General features: G+C 46.3%; 1 protein-coding gene and 1 long non-coding RNA gene across 3 annotated transcripts in view; one reads left to right on the forward strand and one right to left on the reverse strand.

Annotated features, from left to right (window-relative positions):
• The first annotated feature begins 532 nt into the window (after positions 1-532).
• LOC142285316 (protein kinase C delta type-like) lies at positions 533-5164 on the forward strand. The gene is made up of 10 exons (XM_075333264.1): positions 533-1255; positions 2086-2174; positions 2325-2495; positions 2708-2799; positions 2930-2992; positions 3152-3290; positions 3399-3590; positions 3703-3831; positions 3924-4103; positions 4332-5164. The coding sequence occupies exons 1-9, from the start codon at positions 679-681 to the stop codon at positions 4062-4064; spliced, it is 1593 nt and encodes a 530-aa protein (XP_075189379.1). The 5' UTR covers positions 533-678; the 3' UTR covers positions 4065-4103; positions 4332-5164.
• A 965-nt stretch (positions 5165-6129) lies between these two features.
• LOC142285332 (uncharacterized) overlaps positions 6130-18657 on the reverse strand; it is a 232914-nt gene continuing 220386 nt past the window's right edge. For both annotated transcript variants that reach the window (XR_012746747.1, XR_012746752.1), the window contains exon 4: positions 6130-6378. This is a non-coding gene — a long non-coding RNA (uncharacterized LOC142285332). The remainder of the gene's footprint in view (positions 6379-18657) is intronic.

Here is an 18657-nt window from a genome sequence, read left to right on the forward strand (position 1 = left end):
TGTAAGTAATCACATTCATTTAGTTTTTTGCTTTTATTTCTCTCCTCTGTTACTCAATTCATTTGTTCAGATTCTTGATGACAATAAAGTGTAATAACTGTTCTTAAATGAGTCTTCTTGGTAGGATTGTTTTACTTGATAAAAACCTGGCATTGTAACGGAAGTATGTAGACTTTTTACATCAGTGTAGAGTCCAGTCTGTTTTGCTCACAGAAGAATATCTAATCTGAATACAAATGTTGCAAACCCTCAGCTGTGTGAAGTATAAAGTCTCTATGGCAAATAACTGTAAAAAAAAACCAAACAACTGTTCATAAACTCAGGCCTATCAGCCATGTCACTGGCCCATCTGTGATGTCACTTGACCTTTGGCTTTGGTTCCGCTGTGATGTCACTTGACCTTTGGCTTTGGTCCCTCTGTGATGTCATGTGATCATTAGAATATGATGATGTCACAATTGCCTTTGTGATGTCACGGAATCAATGGAATGTCTCTGCAATCTAAATATCCCCCAGTTGTCTTCATCACTTAGTGGGTGAGGGTAATTTTTCTTGCGCTTAGCAAATTTTGGTTTGATATAAAATATATTACGGTAAAGCAGAAGGCCTGTTAAAGGAGCAGTTCCATACTACATCCTGGAGCGCCCTAGAGGTGGACAGGACCTTCCTCAGCCCAAAATGACATCTACGGAGCTGAATAATAGGAAGAGAAAGGGAGAGAGACTTGGTAAGGTGTCAAAAAAGAGCAGAATAGAAGCATCAGAGGGTGAACAAGATGGCACCAACCAAAACATTATCAAAGCTTCAAAAAGACCTGGAAGTCCGATACAGGAGAGTGTCATGAAAAAGAAAAAAAAGGAAAAACATGACACCATTATCAAAGCTTCAAAAAGACCTGGAAGCCCAATACAGGAGAGTGTCATGAAAAAGAAAAAAAAGGAAAAACATGACACCATTATCAAAGCTTCAAAAAGACCTGGAAGCCCGATACAGGAGAGTGTCATGAAAAAGAAAAAAAAGGAAAAACATGGCACCATTATCAAAGCTTCAAAAAGATCTGGAAGCCCGATACAGGAGAGTGTCATGAAAAAGAAAAAAAAGGAAAAACATGGCACCATTATCAAAGCTTCAAAAAGATCTGGAAGCCCGATACAGGAAAGTATCAGGAAAAAGAAAAAAATGGAAGAAGAGATGGGGTACAAAACTGTTGATAGACCCAGTGTGTCCCCCGATACTGACAATGAGCAGCTCTCAGGTGAGTACAGATCCAAGACACAGAAACCAAATATCCCCAAATTTAGTTAATGACAGGATTTTCCGCCCTTGTAAGACCCCAATCATTATGATTCTGGTGTTGTTTCTCTATGGTACCCCCTATTACTGTTCTACCCCTCTGTAGTTGGCCACATTAGCATTAGATAAGAGTATTATCTTGTTACTGCAGCAATACGGTGGGCTCCAGAAATGATATTTCTATGAAGCCCCCTACAGCCTATTGTCTGTAAGTCAAGTGCCTCTGGTGTTAGGGAGAGGCCGGATGGAAAAACAAAATACACAGACACACGGTGTGTACATTAAAGTTTCTCTATGAGGGCCAAACCTGTTATCCCTTCTTTATTATAGTAGGAGGAGGTTTTACAAAATAGCCAATAATAATTTAACAGGACATAGAATATAAGCCAATCATTTTACATGGACGATAAGCCAATCATAATACAGATTGTTAGATTTCATGAAACCACATTGTTAATAATGAATTGCATAATTATAAAAGCATCTCATTTATTGGTAATGCTAAGAAATTTGCCTATAATATATTTTTTTGTATAGTCTGCTACTTTGGTTCTGCAGTGGCATATCTTCTTGTGTAGTGCTGCGGTTGTTTGCTCCAGAAGGCTTAATTAGAGCAAAGGTTATGATATATAGTAAAAAAGTAAGAATAAAGACAAATCACATAAACAGTGAAAGTTGAGATTTATATAAGAAGTCAGATAATGTAGCAAAATGGAGATTAAGTTGCATGAAATAGTATATTCACATTCAGATATTGGCTTTGTCTCATCTTATTTCTCCCTTCTTCATCAGGTACAACACCAGATGAATCTCCCATCATTGTGACGGGAGTGGAGAGCTTCACCTTCCATAAAATCCTTGGAGAGGGATCATACGGTAAAGTAAGTATTAGGGATTGTGGTAACGTCTTCCTCATGTGTGTGATGTGGAGCAGTAATATGACTCTAGGAGCATCACTGCTTTGCATCTTCTCATCACATCTCATGGCAGGACGAACCTTTCCTCCAGTTCTAAAGCTCTGTTTCTTCCAGGTCATGTTGGCCACACATCAGGCCTGCCAAAAACAAGTGGCAGTGAAAATGGTGAAGAAAAGGCTCCTAGTCAAGGACTCGAGAGATGATGTCCTGATAGAGCGACAGGTTCTGGAGATGACTAGGAAGAGTCCATTCATTTCTCGGGCTTTTGCCACCTTCCAGTCCCAGGTAAGTGGCTCATAATTCAACAGTTCTGAGTCATCAATGTATTAAATGAATACAGTCTATTTGCCAATTTGTGTGCAATGTTCTTCTAGCCACAGCCATAGTATTTGTTACAAGAATGTGACCTAGAAGAACATTGATTACAATCAGTGCAACCAGTGTCCCCTACCTACAATATGCCATTAACCCCTATTATCTCCTCTGTTTTATCACAGGAACACGTCTTCTACGCCATGGAATATCTGAGTGGAGGAGACCTTACAGGCTTCATGACAACTAATGCCCCTTTACCCATTCCAGCCACCAGGTAAGATAGAACATCGTATATTAGATTAAGATAAGAGTTGTCAGAGATATTTGGCTTTATGTCATTATCAGTCTCTTAGTTTAGTGGATGAAATATTGGATTTTGATGGTTTTCTTTTTTTCCGCATCAGATTTTTTGCAGCTGAGCTGATCTGTGGGCTGCAGTTTCTCCACACCAGTGGCATCATACACAGGTAAGTGTGGCACATTTTCTATGTAGACCTGGTATGAATAGTCTTATACTCTCATCCTAATGCCCTTGTGTAGACACTTCTTATCTCAGGTCACAATGGGGATCTTCAGCCCAGCTAATATAATACATTTGGTATTTTGTCATCTCTTTCCTCTACTAGAGACATAAAACCAGACAACATCTTACTGGACAACAATGGTCATTTGAAGATCGCTGATTTTGGTCTTGCCGTGATGAACATCTTTGGCAATGCAAAAACTTCAGGATGGGCCGGGACGCTTGCATACATGGCTCCTGAGGTGAGGAATCATTTACATGTCCCTGAGTCTTCTCAATAAAAGGCTGGACATCTCCATGTTTTCTGCTGTCTGGGCAATATTCTTATTGTCTTCTTTATGTCTTCACAGATTCTTCTAGAGAAGCCGTACAACAAAGCAGTGGACTGGTTCTCTGCTGGTGTTGTGATATATGAGATGGCTACTGGCAGATATCCCTTCGTTGAAGATGAAATTGATGAGAATATCAAGAAGGCACTGATCAATGATGATCCCGCCTTCCCAAAAGAACTGGACCCCCACGTCAAAGCCGTCATAGAGGGGGTGAGTATAATGCCACATCTCAGTAATAAAGTGGTTGAATATAATGAAAAACACAACAAAAAAAATTGAAAGCAACTGGAGACTGAATAAACTTCTTCATTATATGTTCCAGCTCTTGGATAAATCACCAGAGAGTCGGCAGAAATTTGTGGACAACATAAGAGAACATCCATTCTTTATGGAGATCAACTGGACAGAAATAGAAGGTGGCAAAGCACCTCCACCATTCCACCTACCACCTGTAAGTATATGACCCAGAGAATATGGTGACAGCAGTACATCTCTATTGTGTGTCTTTTTATGAACACTGGTTCTTGTATCTTCTGTCCACAGCCACCAGTGATGACATCAGATACAATGAAAGATGTCAATTTTTCCAAAGCCATTAAACCACGAATGGCCAAGAAAAATCAAAAACTCTTCTGTGGATTCACATTTGCTGATGATGGATGGAAGGTCGTAAAGAAGAAATAGAAAGCTGAAACATCGGAGACCTAAAAAACCCCATCACAGGTGAGTCATTGTAAATGGGACTGGGATAGGGAGCATGAAACCCCCTCTTGTGTCCTGTGAATCAGTCAGCACAGTGTAGTCAGGAAAACTCTTACAGAGTGCTGCTTACATTATGCTGATGGCCCATAGGGCCAAACCTGGAGGTGTTTTCACATGAGGATAATCCCATTTCATATGTCCTATTAAGATATAAAAGTTATTTCTAACCTAGTATCTCTTGTTGTGTAGGTCACCTTCCACAGGATCTGAAGGGCTATAAGATGGTGGAAATGAAAAAACGTGACTTGCAGTGTAATATGCAGCCATATCCACTCCTCTCTATTGGAGGCTGGGGGTTTTGCTGCAATCTGGTACTCTGCAGTGTCCGAAAACAAGAAGAAGCTGGAGACCATGACAATCCTACCAGGAGTCAGTAAAATGACCGTGGACCAGAACTTCTTGATGGCATGTTGCCTCAATTACTAGAAGTGTCCTGAGGGTCGTGACCTGCAGTGTAACTTGCAGCCATATCCGCTCCTCCCTATTGGAGGCTGGAGGTTTTGCTGCAATATGGTTCTCTGCAGTGTCCGAATACAAGAAGAAGCTGGAGACCATGAAAATCCTACCAGGAGTCAGTAAAATGACCGTGGACCAGTACTTATAGATGGCATGTTGCTTCGACCACTAGGAGTGTCCTGAGGGCTATGACCTGCAGTGTAATATGCAGCCATATCCACTCCTCCCTATTGGAGGCTGGGGATTTTGCTGCAATCTGGTGCTCTGCAGTGTCCGAATACAAGAAGAACCTGGAGACCATGAAAATCCTACCAGGAGTCAGTAAAATGACCGTGGACCAGGACTTATAGATGGCATGTTGCCTCGTGCCCCCAGGGAAGGGCAGTTATCCGTAGGCCATGGTTCCCTAGAGGTTTCCCCCACAGGGGGTTTTTCCTCTCCTGAGTGCCGACGGATAAACACAACATGAAAACAAGGGCAACCTGTCATCCTCTACCCTCGGTAGAGCTCATACTACAATCACTAGTGGCAAAGAGTAACCTAAGAGGACTTTTACCATCAATAAACAGGACAATTCACTTCATGTGATAGTAATAGTTTTATTTTATATCTTATGTATATGTATTTTTTCTTTTACCCTTAAAGAGAACAGGGTGTAATTTATTAATAACTTTTATTTACGTCAGAGCTGAAATCCTGGTCACTACGGGTCACTGCTTCACTCTTCCTTCCAATAATTTGGATACATTTCTCCTATTGTGTTTTATTACTAAAAGCTCAGCCAGGGAGTAACACCTCAGTATATATCTGCCTTCAGTCCCTACATTTCTGAAAGATTCAGCTGTTCTTTCCTAAGGTGACACTTCCACTGGCTACCAGGTATATGGGTCTGGCCACTGTTCCCGGTTTGATGCCATCGTAACCCCTTAACAACCGCCAATACGCATTAAAATGGCGGTCACTGAGGGAATAGTGAATAAGGAAATTGCGCTGCCAGAGCTGCAAAATCTCTGTGGTTTTAGCTACCAGGGCTAACAAAGAACCTGGAGAACACAAGCAAGGCGAGTTAAAAAACGGCGATTTTGTACCTCTCTCTTTTCCCCTTGTAGTTGTACTGGGAGAGACGAGAGATACAAGTGCCGTCCTGTCAGTGAAATTAGAATCAAGTTCCAGATCAAATCAATAAATCCTTCCCCAATCTCCTGATTAACGCCCTCAGAACATCGCCCCCACAGCCATCTCCCGTGTCATCCCCCTAATCAGATTATGTTGGGGTTTTTTATTTTAATCTTATGACTTTATTTTTATTTTTTTATTTGCCATTATCTGGGTTAGGGTTTAGTGTTAGGGTTTTTTTAAAAAAAAAGTTAAAAAAGTAATAAAAAAAAATTTAAAAAAGAAAAATCATAAAATACAACAAAGAAATATCAGTGTTAGATTAGGTATAGGGTTACTAGTGTTAGGTTAGCTTTTAGGTTTTTTCTTTTATGTTAGGCAAGCAGAAATATACAATAGTTGCCCTCGGAGTGTTTACTATGGAGCAGGCGTACTCACTGCTTTGCTCCAGCAGTTGCGGGGTGGATATAAAATCTGGCTCTAAAGCAGAATTGTTTTCAGATAGTGATGACTCTGCTTCCTCCACTGGATCCCACAGCCCGATGATAGCAAAGTCAGTCGTCACTGCTGAAACGTCAGCGTCAGGGCCAAGTTCTGCAGTCACCTGTTCACAGAGGTATCCAGAACAGTCCTTTCCATCACAACTTCCCCAGTTTTCAGAAGCCTATGGATTAAAAGTTGATGTCACTAATTTTAACTCATTTGATTTTTGTCATTGTCATGTCATTCTGTCATTCCGCCAAATTATCCCCTCCAAGTGAGCAAACTGCAGTATAAAACTATACAAAATGTGCGAGAGCACAACCCGGTACACATGTGTATCGCCCCTGTGTCAGCGGCCGAGCCGCTCGGATCCAGAGCCGCGGTGGCTCGAGGGGTCTCCGGATCCGGGGGGTCCATGCAGACACTCAAATGAAAGGGGGGTTATATACAGGGGTTTTTTGTAAGTAAGGTTCGTAACGCCACCCACGGTGCATGGTAATGTGAGGGACCACCGCTGCGGTTGGGGAGCCCGGTGACGATGGTGTAGCAGCTTGATGTTTTAACCCCTCCGTGGGTAGGGGGGTTTGTGTTCCGGGGCCTGTCGGAAGGTTGGTGAATGGGTGCCGCTGGGGTAGGAACAGGGGTGTCTCAGTGTACTCACTCAGTCCAGGAATAACCACACCGACAGCTTGTAAACCAGAATTCTGAGCACCACTGCAGCCTGTGGGGAGTACGCTGGGGTCCGTGCGTTTGGTGTTGCTGTTGATTTGCGGCCTTGTCCTTGGCACCTCTGCCTCTATTGGACCCGTGGGTATAAAACTCTTCGGGTCCCGCTCACCCGTATGGCTAACGGAGTGAGTTTGCTCTCAGGGTTCACACGTAGGATTTCTTTGGACTGTATTAGGAAAGTCCAATCCCATCAGTGCGCTAGTACCCCGATTTTGGAGCGGGTTGGGGATGACACTTGAAGTCTTCACCCCCGTCGGGTAAATTACCAGAACACGTGAAGCTACTTTCCGGCCTAGGGTCCACGTAACCCGTCGTGCCCTAACCCTGCCCGGTGATAGCTCAAGCTCGCCGGCCGCCCTCCTCGGCAGTCTGTGCCCCTTGACACTGTCCCCTGCGACCGGGGTTCCAGCTCCTACCAGACCCAAACCACCGTTTGCCACCTAGTACATAGGAGCTCTCCTCCATGGCCTCTCCTCATGAGAGCCACCACTATCTCCTCTCCTTTCACTCTCCACTCCTCAACTCTCCAAGCTCAACTGACACTTTCCTCACTTTCCCCTCACCAACCCCCCATGTGGGCGGCCCTATTCCCCTTAGGCCCCCGAAATGGTGTGTCTGTTAGGTTAAAGTGGGAATTGTTCCTAGGGTTTTGATTGGACAAGCTGTTAGCAACACAAAAGGACCAGGATCCGTAACCAAGGAGGGTGGATACTGTGCAGGAGGGCAGATTGCACAATGCCCTGTGACGACCTGATAGGCCAGGGCGTCACACATGCACTTCTCTCATTTATGAAGGTAGGGACTTCCAAATCAACCCACCAAACTGCCCCCAGACATTTGGCATTCTTGGTAAAATATTCTTAGAGTTACTGACCCCATTTCTAGATAAAGATTACCACATGTACGCCGACAATTGTTATACCAGTATCACCCTATACAAATCCCTCCGCGTTGCAAATTCAGGCGTCGGCAAGTCACAAAAAACTGAATAGGTTTTTCCCCTCAGTTGCTGTTCAATTGTTTGGAGAAGAGAGCATCTTTCTCACTGGCAAGTGGGAAATTATTTGCAGTGAAATGGAATGGCCGGAAGGATGTCTACATGCTGACCACCCTGCATGCGATCAGACAGAGGTGCTACCAGGAACAATGAGAAACCGCTATATATAGGAGAGTATAATAAGTTCATGGGAGGCATTGACATATCAGAGTAGGTGCTTCAGCCATATCTGGTCAAGTAAAAGACCCAGTCCTGGAATAAAAGCTAGCAATCTACTTCATCCAGATTGCTACCTATAACCACTACGTCCTTTACAAAAAGACTTAAGGAGCGCACACTTTCCTCCAGTATCAGGAGAATATTGTTGAGTGGCTCCTATTTAACTCAGGGGCACAGGAGGCAGCTGTCGACTCGGAGGATCTCCAGAGACTGTCAGAGCACCATTTAATTCCTCTCGTCTCTCCCACTCCCATCCAAAACTGTCCCCAAAAAAGATGCTGGGTTTGTAGCAAGCATGGTAGGAGGAGTGATTCCCGGTATTATTGCTCCATGTGCACATCACAATCAGCGTTTAGCGGGCTTTACACACTACAATATCGTTAATGAATTATCGTCGGGGTCACAGTGTTTGTGATGCACATCCGGCGTCATTAACGATATCACAGAGTGTAACACTTATGAGCGACCTTAAACGATCACAAAAGCGGTCAAAATCATTTGCCGCGGAGAGGTTGTCCTGAAACCAAAAATCGTTTTCTGCTTATTAGCGATGTTGTTCCTCGTTCCTGCGGCACCCCACATCGCTATGTGTGACACCGCAGGAGCGACGAACATCTCCTTACCTGCCTCCACCGGCAATGCGGAAGGAAGGAGGTGGGTGGGATTTTACGTCCCGCTCATCTCCGCCCCTCTGCTTCTATTGGACGCTTGCCGTGTGACTTCGCTGTGACGCCGCACGAACCGCCTTCTTAGAAAGGAGGTGGTTCGCCTGCCAGAGTGACGTCACAGGGCAGGTAAGTCCGTGTGACGGGGGTAAGCGAGGTTGTGCGGCACGGGCAGCGATTTGCCCGTGTCGTAAAACCGACAAGGGCGGGTACGATCACTTGCGATCTTGCTAGCGAGATCGCAGCGTGTAAAGCCCGCTTTTGTGTCACCCTCTGCTTTTGGATCTACCACATATCTATCAATTATTAATTAAATTACAATGAATGACTCCAAATTGTGGGACAGGAGATATTTGTATTGGACAAGTAATAAAAACAACATTTATATCAGTAAAACGCATTTTACACCAGTTCACAGTCAATTCCAGGACTTGATCACTCACATACAAAACTTTTATTCAGACACATTCTCATCCACATGCCCACATCTGTATACTCCGGAATGTGGACCCAATTAATGTTCATGAACAGTCAGGCCATCTGACAATCAATTCCAGGATTTGATCACTCACAAAAAAACCATTTTTGACCATTTACGTTAGTTTGAGAATTTTTACGACTATGCCATGGTACACAGAACTTTTCTTTTATTTTCTATTACTTATATATTAGTTATATTGGTGATATCAGCATGCTCATTTTATTGGTGGATCTCTAACAATGAGACTGTTCTGTATTCATACACTATGGGCTTTATTGCATGGTTCTTGTCACTGGTGTATCACGAGTGATAGACAGTCATGTGGTTTCTGATAATAGAAGATCAGAACCAGTGGCGTAACTAGAGTTTGATGGGCCCCGGTGCAAAGTTCAGACCTGGGCCCCCCTCCACATACACTGACACTTGGGTTAGGGGATAATGACACTGACACTCAGGATAATGATGATGACACTTGGCTCTTACCCACAGCACCCAGATTTCTCGTGATCTGAAATCCCTCTATCAGCACCCAGCTTTCTTACTGTATGTTCTGATATCCATCTTGTCCTCGACACCCAGCTTCCCCATGCTCTGCTATACATCTTTCCCTCAGCACCCAGCTTTCCCATATCAGAGCATGGGAAAGCTGGGTGCTGAGAGAAGATGTATAGCAGAGCATGGGAAAGCTGGGTGCTGAGAGCAGATGTATAGCAGAGCATGGGAAAGCTGGGTGCTGAGGGAAAGAGCATTTTTCCCTCAGCACAAAACGTTCCCATCCCCTGATTGTATCTTTGTCCCCCCCTTATATATAGTTCTCCAAACACAATAATGCCCCCCACATAGCCTTCCAAATAGTATAAAGGGTCCCACATAACCCTTCATATATTAGAATACCCTTCCATAGTCCTCCATGTATTATAATGCATTTCCCATAGTTCTCCATGTATTATAATTCACCCCATAGTACTCAATATATATTACTCCACCACATAGTCCTCCATATATTATAATGCACCCCCATAATCCTATCACCGTTTGCCTGCACACATAGGCTTTATCCCTTGATCCCTGCTACTGCAGGTTGATCAACTTATTGGTCCCTGCCACTGCAGGTTGATCACTTTTCTCCCCTGAAGAACTCCATTTATCTAGAGGGAAACGCGTCGGGAGAACGTTTCTGTATTTAATTGCATGGTTGCGGGGCAGACAGCTCACTTGGGTGCTGCCCTTGTCAGGGCGGAAGTATATTCACGGGGCATGACAGGGGTTTTTGTTTATCTACCTCCCGGTGCTTTTTCCTGATTCTTCCGGCTTGTGATCAACCTGGGATCGGTGTATCATCTTACCACTAAGAACATCTGGGTGAGACCATTCCTTATTATTGCCAAATGGCATATTTTTACTGCATTAATGAATTAATGATTTTATTGTGATATATATTAAATGTTAAGTTTTAGTCCCTGCTTTGACTTACTTTAGATTGGACTTTTGGGCATTATCTGTCTGCTTGTCAGACCTTGCTGTTACAATAATTCACCCCATAGTACTCAATATATATTACTCCACCACATAGTCCTCCATATATTATAATGCACCCCCATAATCCTCCATGTATAAAGTAGCCCTTCAATTATTATCATGAATTTCTCATAAATCTCCATGCATTATAATTCACCACATAGTTCTCCATGCATTATAATTCACCCCATAGTCCTCCATATATTATAATGCAGCCCTATAGTCTTCCATGTATAAAGTAGCCCTCCAATTATTATAATGAATTTCTCATAGTTCTCCATATTATAATTCACCCCATAGTACTCCATATATTATACTGCACCACATAGTCCCCAATGTTTTATAATGCACCTCCATAGTCCATGTATAAGGTAGGCTCCACAGTCCTCCATATATTATAATGTAGCCCCCATAGTCCTATATGTATTATAATGCAGCCCCATAATACCTTCATATTGTATTATGTAGCCCCATACTCCTCCATGCATAATGCACCCCTATATTCCATGTATAAGGAGTCCTTCATTTTGTATTATGCAGCCCCCCCATACCTCCATATATAATAATGCAGCCAGCCTCCCCAGTCCTCCATGTATAATAATGTAGCCAGCCTCCCCAGGCCTCCATGTAAAATAATGCATGCAGCCTCCCCAGTCCTCCATTATAATAATGCATGCAGCCTCCCCAGTCCTCCATGTATAATAATACAGCCAGCCTCCCCAGTCCTCCATGTATAATAATGCATGCAGCCTCCCCAGTCCTCCATGAATAATAATACAGCCAGCCTCTCCAGGCCTCAATGTATAATAATGCATGCAGCCTCCCCAGTCTTCCATGTATAATAATACAGCCAGCCTCCCCAGTCCTCCATGTATAATAATGCATGCAGCCTCCCCAGTCCTCCATGTATAATAATACAGCCAGCCTTCCCAGACGTCCATGTATAAAATAGCAGCCAGCCTCTCCAGCCCTCCATGTATAATAATGCAGACAGCCTCTCCAGGTCTCCATGAATAATGTAGCAGCCAGCCTCTCCAGGCCTCCAGGTATAACAATGCAGCCAGCCTCCCCAGGCCTCCATTTATAATATAGCAGCCAGGATCTCTAGGCCTCCATGTATAATGTGGCGCCCTGGACAAGCTAGGACGTCACAGGTACTGCAACAACACACCCCACACCCCGGTTAGGCACATCAGTCACACAAATCCTTGTTGCCTCCCTGCAGGGGCTGATGTCCACACCAGGTGGGGTGGGGCCAGGCGGTTGGCCCCACCCGCTGAGGAGTTCACAGTCCTGGAGGCGGGAAAGGAGTAGGCGTAGTTTGGAGAGAGTGAAGGAGTGAAGTGGTAAAGGAGCAGTCGGACCGTGTCCGGGTACGTGGCCCCGGCACCGACAGCAAGGTTAGCAGACGGTGGTGACCGTCTGCAGGCGAGGCAAATTGACGCACAACCGTAAGGACCGGGGTCGGGCGGTGGCCCGCCGGTACCGGACCGGGGAGCGAAGAGAAGCCAGCACCATTCGGCAGGGCCTACGGACCCCGACCAGGCTTGGAGTCGCCGTTAAACAGGTCAAATCCGTCAGCGACGGGAACCTCCGGGGTTTCCCAGCAGCAAAGACCCCACTGAAGGCAACCGCTCAACCGTGAAGGAAAATACAGCTACCGCCACAGCTAGAGTTACCAGGGCCAGCACCTGCGGGCAAAAGGGGCTCCTCTGGCAAATACACCGCTGGGGAGCAGGTCACCGGTGGGAAGCCATCGGGGCCGAAAACACATCAAAGGTGCAGGGAGAGACAGTCACCGCCAACCTACCGGGAGTGACCACCGCAGCCGTCTGTGGGACCTGTCCATCCAGCCGTTTGTTTTACCAGAGACTCCGTGTACGTTACTGGCTGAGTGAGTACCACCGTGCCGTCTGGCACTGCGCTGCCTCCCGCGACCCTGCACCTCCCCAACTCCTGCCATCCACCTCCCAGTCTTCATCACCGGGCCCCGGGACCACCAAATCCCCCTACCCACGGAGGGGAGAGAAACATCTCGGCTGCTCCCTGTCATCGCTCCCGGGATCCCCGTCTAGAGCAGCGGTGGTGTCCCAACCTCACCACAACCGTCGGTGGCGTCACGAACCGACTTCCCAAATCCCATAAACTATTCCCCTTTCACTCACGGGCGAGGATCCCCGGATACGGCCTACCGCTCGAGCCACCGAGCAGCAGCAGCGCCGGACCCGAGCGTGGTGAGCGCAGCGGCCCCCCTCCCCGCTCACGACATATAATATAGCAGCCAGCCTCCACAGGCCTCCAAGTATAATGCAGCCTCCCCAGGCCTCCAGGTATAATGCAGCCTCTCCAGGCATCCATTTATAATATAGCAGCCAGCCTCTTCAGGCCTCCATGTATAATATAGCAGCTAGCCTCTCCAGGCCTCTATGTGTAATATCGCTGCCAGCCTCCCCAGGCCTCCATGTTTAATATAGCAGCCAGCCTCCCCAGACCTCCATGTATAATGCAGCCTCCCCAGGCCTCCATGTATAATGCAGCCAGCCTCTCCAGGACTTCATGTATAATATAGCAGCCAGCCTCTCCAGGCCTCCATGTTTAATATAGCAGCCAGCCTCTCCAGGCCTCCATGTATAATATAGCAGCCAGCCTCCCCAGGCCTCCATGTATAATGCAGTCTCAATGTATAATGCAGCCTCTCCAGGCCTCCATGTATAATAATGCAGCCTCCCCAGGCCTCCATGTATAATGCAGCCTTCCCAAGCCTCTGGCCACCGTGTACTCACTAATTTATATTAAAAAAAAAACAAACAAAAAACAAACAAGTCCTTACCCTCTCTCTTCCTTCCACCGCTGCTCTGTATTCACGTCTCCTCGTTCCACTGATGCTGTCCTCACCGCTTTCCACTTCCACCGCTGCTCATCCTCCCCTCCCCTCACTCTCCCGGTGCTGCGGTCAGCATTCTCCTGTCCTGCTCTCTGTGCACTCAGCACAGCAGTCACACGGGAGTGACGTCACTGCGCAGTCACAGGGGGAGAATGATGATGCATAGCGCGGAAGTAGCCACGCTATGCTTCATTACTGTGCGCGGTGACGGGGGAGCCGCCGCAGCCGCTGACACCAGGCAGGGGGGCCCGGTGTCGGCAGCGGCACTGGGTCATATAGCGGCCGCGTGGTCTATGACAGATCAGTGCAGCTCCTCTCTCACTGACAGGAGCTGGGTGCTGATCTGCCGGGCGGCTGCCGGGCCCCTAACCTCCCGGGCCCGGGCGCAATGGCGACCGCTGCGACTGCGGTAGTTACGCCCCTGATCAGAGGGTTTGGCTACACAAAATGTTCCCTGAGTTTCTATTGTTCTTGCCTGTAGTATTCATTGTATTAGGCAGCTTTCCTGCTGGGTTTTCATCTCTTCCCCTTTAGGACCGACAGATAATATAAAAAAAAGAGAAGAGCGCTCCTGTGTGAATCTGCTTAACAAGGTTGGAAAGAGGGAGATGAAAGCAGCTCACCTGGGTGGTTGTGCACCCTTACACAACTCCGATGAACGCAGGGATAGCCGTCACAAACCGGTCCAGCACAGGCAACGTCAATCCATGGAGGTGTCACAATCCAGTGTACTCATCTGTAGTATTGTTGCTGAAATTTTGCTGAACTTCTACCTAAGTCATCTGTGAATAAGTAGTTCATGCATTTTTTTTCCATTTTTCCCCTGTGTGTCCTCCTTGTGTCTTTTCTAGTGTTTAGTGGGGTTGACGAAGAGCTGATCTCACCCGTTCCCTATTTAGAGTCCAGCACTAGGGATACCTAGGATCAGGTATTTGGCTTGCCACATACAGTAGGTGAGGAATCTATCTAGGGTGGTGAGGGACCAGCGGTAGGATTGGTCAGGGGTCACCATCTCCTCCTTCCCTTTTGCCGTTGACTTGGTACTTCCCCGTACCTAGCATGACAGCCAGAACCTGTTATGGTGTACCACGCTATTTGGCACATTCGTCCCTCATGTAGGGATTGATAGGGTTAACCAGACATTGTATGAAAATTTACCGAATATGGATGTGGAATAATTCTAACTATAGCTCAGAGATTTGAGAAAAAGACTCATAAAAAATACCTTTACTAATGATTTTTTTTTTTTTTAAAAAAAAAAGACCAATACAATATACATTTGCATCAACTAACAGAATAAAAATGGCTGCAGTTAATGGTACCAAGAAAGAAACTGGTGAAAAAGGGGGGAAACATAAAGGGTGTCTACACAATTAGAAAAAAATCCCAATTTACACCAATCTTAAAAATACTTAACAGTGCATTAAAGACACAGTGTAGTCCCTATAAACCTCTATAACAGCAAAGGTGACCAGCTGCAGAAAATCAGTACATTCTGTCAAATATGAAAATACTTAGTCCATATATTCCAGTCACTACCGTCCGTCTTTTCTGATGTTTATCTTAATGTTAGGTCATATGTTCAAACCTTAAAAAGTTGATAATTTTCTAAAGGGATAGAGAAGATAAAAATATCCAAAAACATTCCACCTCTAGATGTCATAAGAGGAGATGTTGATATTTAGGAGAAAAAAAAAACAGCCCCCAACAATAGATGTTTCGATAATATCTGTGGGGAATTCAACATGACACAGGGGTAGTAAATTCCTTGTGGATCCATGACTTGTTCATTTTGATGAACGTTAGTCTGTCCACATTGTCAGTGGACAGACGCGTGCGCTTATCTGTCAGCACACACCCAGCAACATTGAAGACACGTTCAGAGACAACGCTGGCAGCTGAGAGTGGAGAGTGGAGTGGAGAGCTCTGGCCATTTTTCAAGATTTGAAGCCCAAAACGAGCAAGGCTCCATTTGCAAAGTCATGGCATCGATGTTCATTTGGAGATACTCCTGTATCATCCTCTCCAGCCGTTAACTATGTGTCAGACTTGTTGTCTCTGGTGGCCTTGCAAAGGACGGTCTAAAAAAATTATGAAAAGATTCAATAAAATTGATTGGTACCAGCACCAGTTACGGTGCTACTGGTACGGGTAGACTGTTGAGGATGACGAGACCGTCCCATGTTTGTCAAGTTACAACTGGGAGATTCACTCCCTGCACCTGCACGGTTGTTTGGTGGAAAAGCCTAGCTAAGATCGAGTAACAGCTTCTGCTGATACTCCTGCATACGTGCGTCCCTTTCTATGGAAGGAATTATGTCACAAAATTTGGACTTGTACCGGAGATCTAATAGTGTGGCAAGCCAGTAGTCATCATCACTTCTAATTTTGACAATACGAGGGTCATGTTGGAGGTAGTGCAGCAAGAAGACACTCATGTGTCTTGCGCAGCCATGCGGACCAAGTCCATGCTGTGTTTGTGGCTTAGAGGTGCTAACTGTTCTTTCTTCCTCTGACATCTCCCCCCAGCCTCTTTCAACTGAAATTTGACCAAGGTCTCCCTCATCCGCTGAGTCTTCCATGTCCATGGACAGTTCGTCCTCCATTTCTTCATGTTCTCCTGCACCTTCCTCAACATTTCGCCTGCTACCATGCGCCCTTGTTGATCCCTGTCCCCCATGGTCCCATGCCTGCCGCGTTGGTGATGATGAACGTCTGGACCTTGGTGATGTTGTTGTGTCTTGCGCATATGAATCCTCCTGTAGTTCCTCCCCTTCCTGTTGTCCCACCCCCTGACTCCGAATAGTGTTTAGCGTGTGCTCCAGCATGTAAATGACTGGAATTGTCATGCTGATAATGGCATTGTCAGCGCTAAACATATTCGTCGCCATGTCGAAACTGTGCAGAAGGGTGCATAGGTCCTTGATTTGAGACCACTCCATCAGGGTGATCTGCCCCACCTCTGCATCTCGTTGGCCCATGCTATACGTCATGATGTATTGCACCAGGGCTCGGCGGTGCTGCCACAGTCGCTGTAACATGTGGAGAGTCGAATTCCAGCGTGTCGGCACATCGCATTTCAGGCGATGAACCGACAGGCCGAAAAACTTCTGGAGCAATGCAAGTCGCTCAGCAGCGGTGGTTGAACGGCGGAAGTGAGCAAACAGTTTTCGTGCCCTGTTCAGAAGGCCATCTAGGCCGGGATAGTGTGTTAAAAATTGCTGGACAACAAGGTTCAACACATGAGCCATACAAGGCACGTGTGTCACCTTGCCCAGGTGAAGGGCCGCACCCAGGTTTGCAGCATTGTCGCACACGGCCTTACCAGGCTGCAGGTTGAGTGGAGACAACCATTTATTAAACTCAGTCTCCAGAGCTGCCCACAACTCAGCCGCTGTGTGACTCCTATTTCCAAGACATTTCAAGCTAAAGACCGCCTGATGCCGTTGCGCTCTGCTGCCAGCATAGTAATGAGGGGTGCGTGATTCCTTCTGCGCAGTGAGAACGCTGACCAGGCAGGCTTTGGGCGGAGGTGGAGGACCCAGATGAGGTAGAGGAGGCAGAAGCAGTGGCGGAACTTGGACAGACAGAGGATTGACACACAAGTCGTGGGGACGGCAAGACTTGTGCAGCAGACCCTTCACCATCTATCACCATAGTTACCCAGTGCCCAGTCAGCGACATGTAACGTCCCTGTCCATGCTTACTGGTCCAAGTATCGGTGGTGAAATGCACCCGTTCACACACAGAGTTTCTCAAGGAAGCGGTGATGTTGTGTGCGACATGCTGGTGTAGCGCGGGCACACCTTTCTTAGAGAAGTAGTGGCGACTGGGCATCTGGTACTGGGGCACAGCGACAGACATAAGGTCTCTAAAATCCTGTGTGTCCAGCAGGCGGAAAGGCAGCATTTCGGTAGCCAAGAGCTTACAGAGGGATAAAGTCAACCTCTTAGCTTTGTCATGGGTCGCAGGAAATGGCCTTTTATTTGTCCACATCTGAGGGACAGAGATCTGGCTGCTGTGTGTAGACGGTGTTGAGTAGGGTGTCCCTGGAAAAATGCAGGTTTGTGAGGAAAGTGCAGGCGTAGACATGATGTTGCCTTCATCCAACGTTGGTGCTATCGATGTCTGAGAGAGCTGTACACACGCACTTGTTTCCCCTTCCAAACCAACTGACGACCTACCAAGCAAACTGCCTGTTGTGGTTACAGTGGTGGAAGTTGTGCGTGGAAAACCAGGATCTGACAGCTGTCCCCACAGTCCTAGAAGATGAAGAGCGCGCGGATGCACTGGAAGGGGCAGGCGGTGGATGGTTCTCTCCGCTAGGCCGCATTGCAGCACGGTGAGCTTCCCACTGGGACATATGATATTTATTCATGTGACGATTCATGGAAGAAGTTGTCAAACTGCTGAGGTTTTGCCCTCTACTAACAGAATCACGACAAATTTTACAGATCACATGATTTGGGCGATCTTTTGCTATGGCAAAAAAGGATCAGGCTAGGCAAGGCTTAGAGGGCATGCGACCTGCTGATCCACCCCGACTAGTGTTCAGAGGCAGAGTGGTGGCTAAGGATGCCGTTGTAGACGTGCTACCAGTGCTCCGACTCTGTCCAGGAAGGCGCAAGGTAACTTCGTCGTCAGTTGCATCCTCCTCCACCGCATCTGTTGGTGTTGACCTCCTCGAGTGCCTGACTGTGGGTTGACAGTAGGTGGGATCTAGAACTTCCTGATCAATTGTTATGTTTGCACTCCCCTAACCCTCAGACCGAGCCTCTTCTTGCCCTGACCGAATATTTATGTTGTCATCCCAATATGGTATCTGCGTCTCATCGTCATCAGTATGTTCCTCATTGTCTATAACAACAGGTGTTACAGTTTGTGAATAAGGGTCAACATTATGCTCAGAAACTTGGTCCTCACGGCCTGAATCAGAGTCACAAAGGTTCTGGGCATCACTGCAGACC

This window comes from Anomaloglossus baeobatrachus, chromosome 2, assembly GCF_048569485.1.
Source record: "Anomaloglossus baeobatrachus isolate aAnoBae1 chromosome 2, aAnoBae1.hap1, whole genome shotgun sequence".
NCBI lineage: Eukaryota > Metazoa > Chordata > Amphibia > Anura > Aromobatidae > Anomaloglossus > Anomaloglossus baeobatrachus.

What these genes read in the sequence shown, in the direction of transcription:
- LOC142285316 (XM_075333264.1), top strand. Translation starts at nt 679, where the DNA reads ATGACATCTACGGAGCTGAATAATAGGAAGAGAAAGGGAGAGAGACTT. An exon ending in TTGCCACCTTCCAGTCCCAG is followed by an intron (nt 2,496 to 2,707) that starts GTAAGTGGCTCA and finishes GTTTTATCACAG; the next exon opens with GAACACGTCTTCTACGCCAT. An exon ending in TTACCCATTCCAGCCACCAG is followed by an intron (nt 2,800 to 2,929) that starts GTAAGATAGAAC and finishes TTTCCGCATCAG; the next exon opens with ATTTTTTGCAGCTGAGCTGA.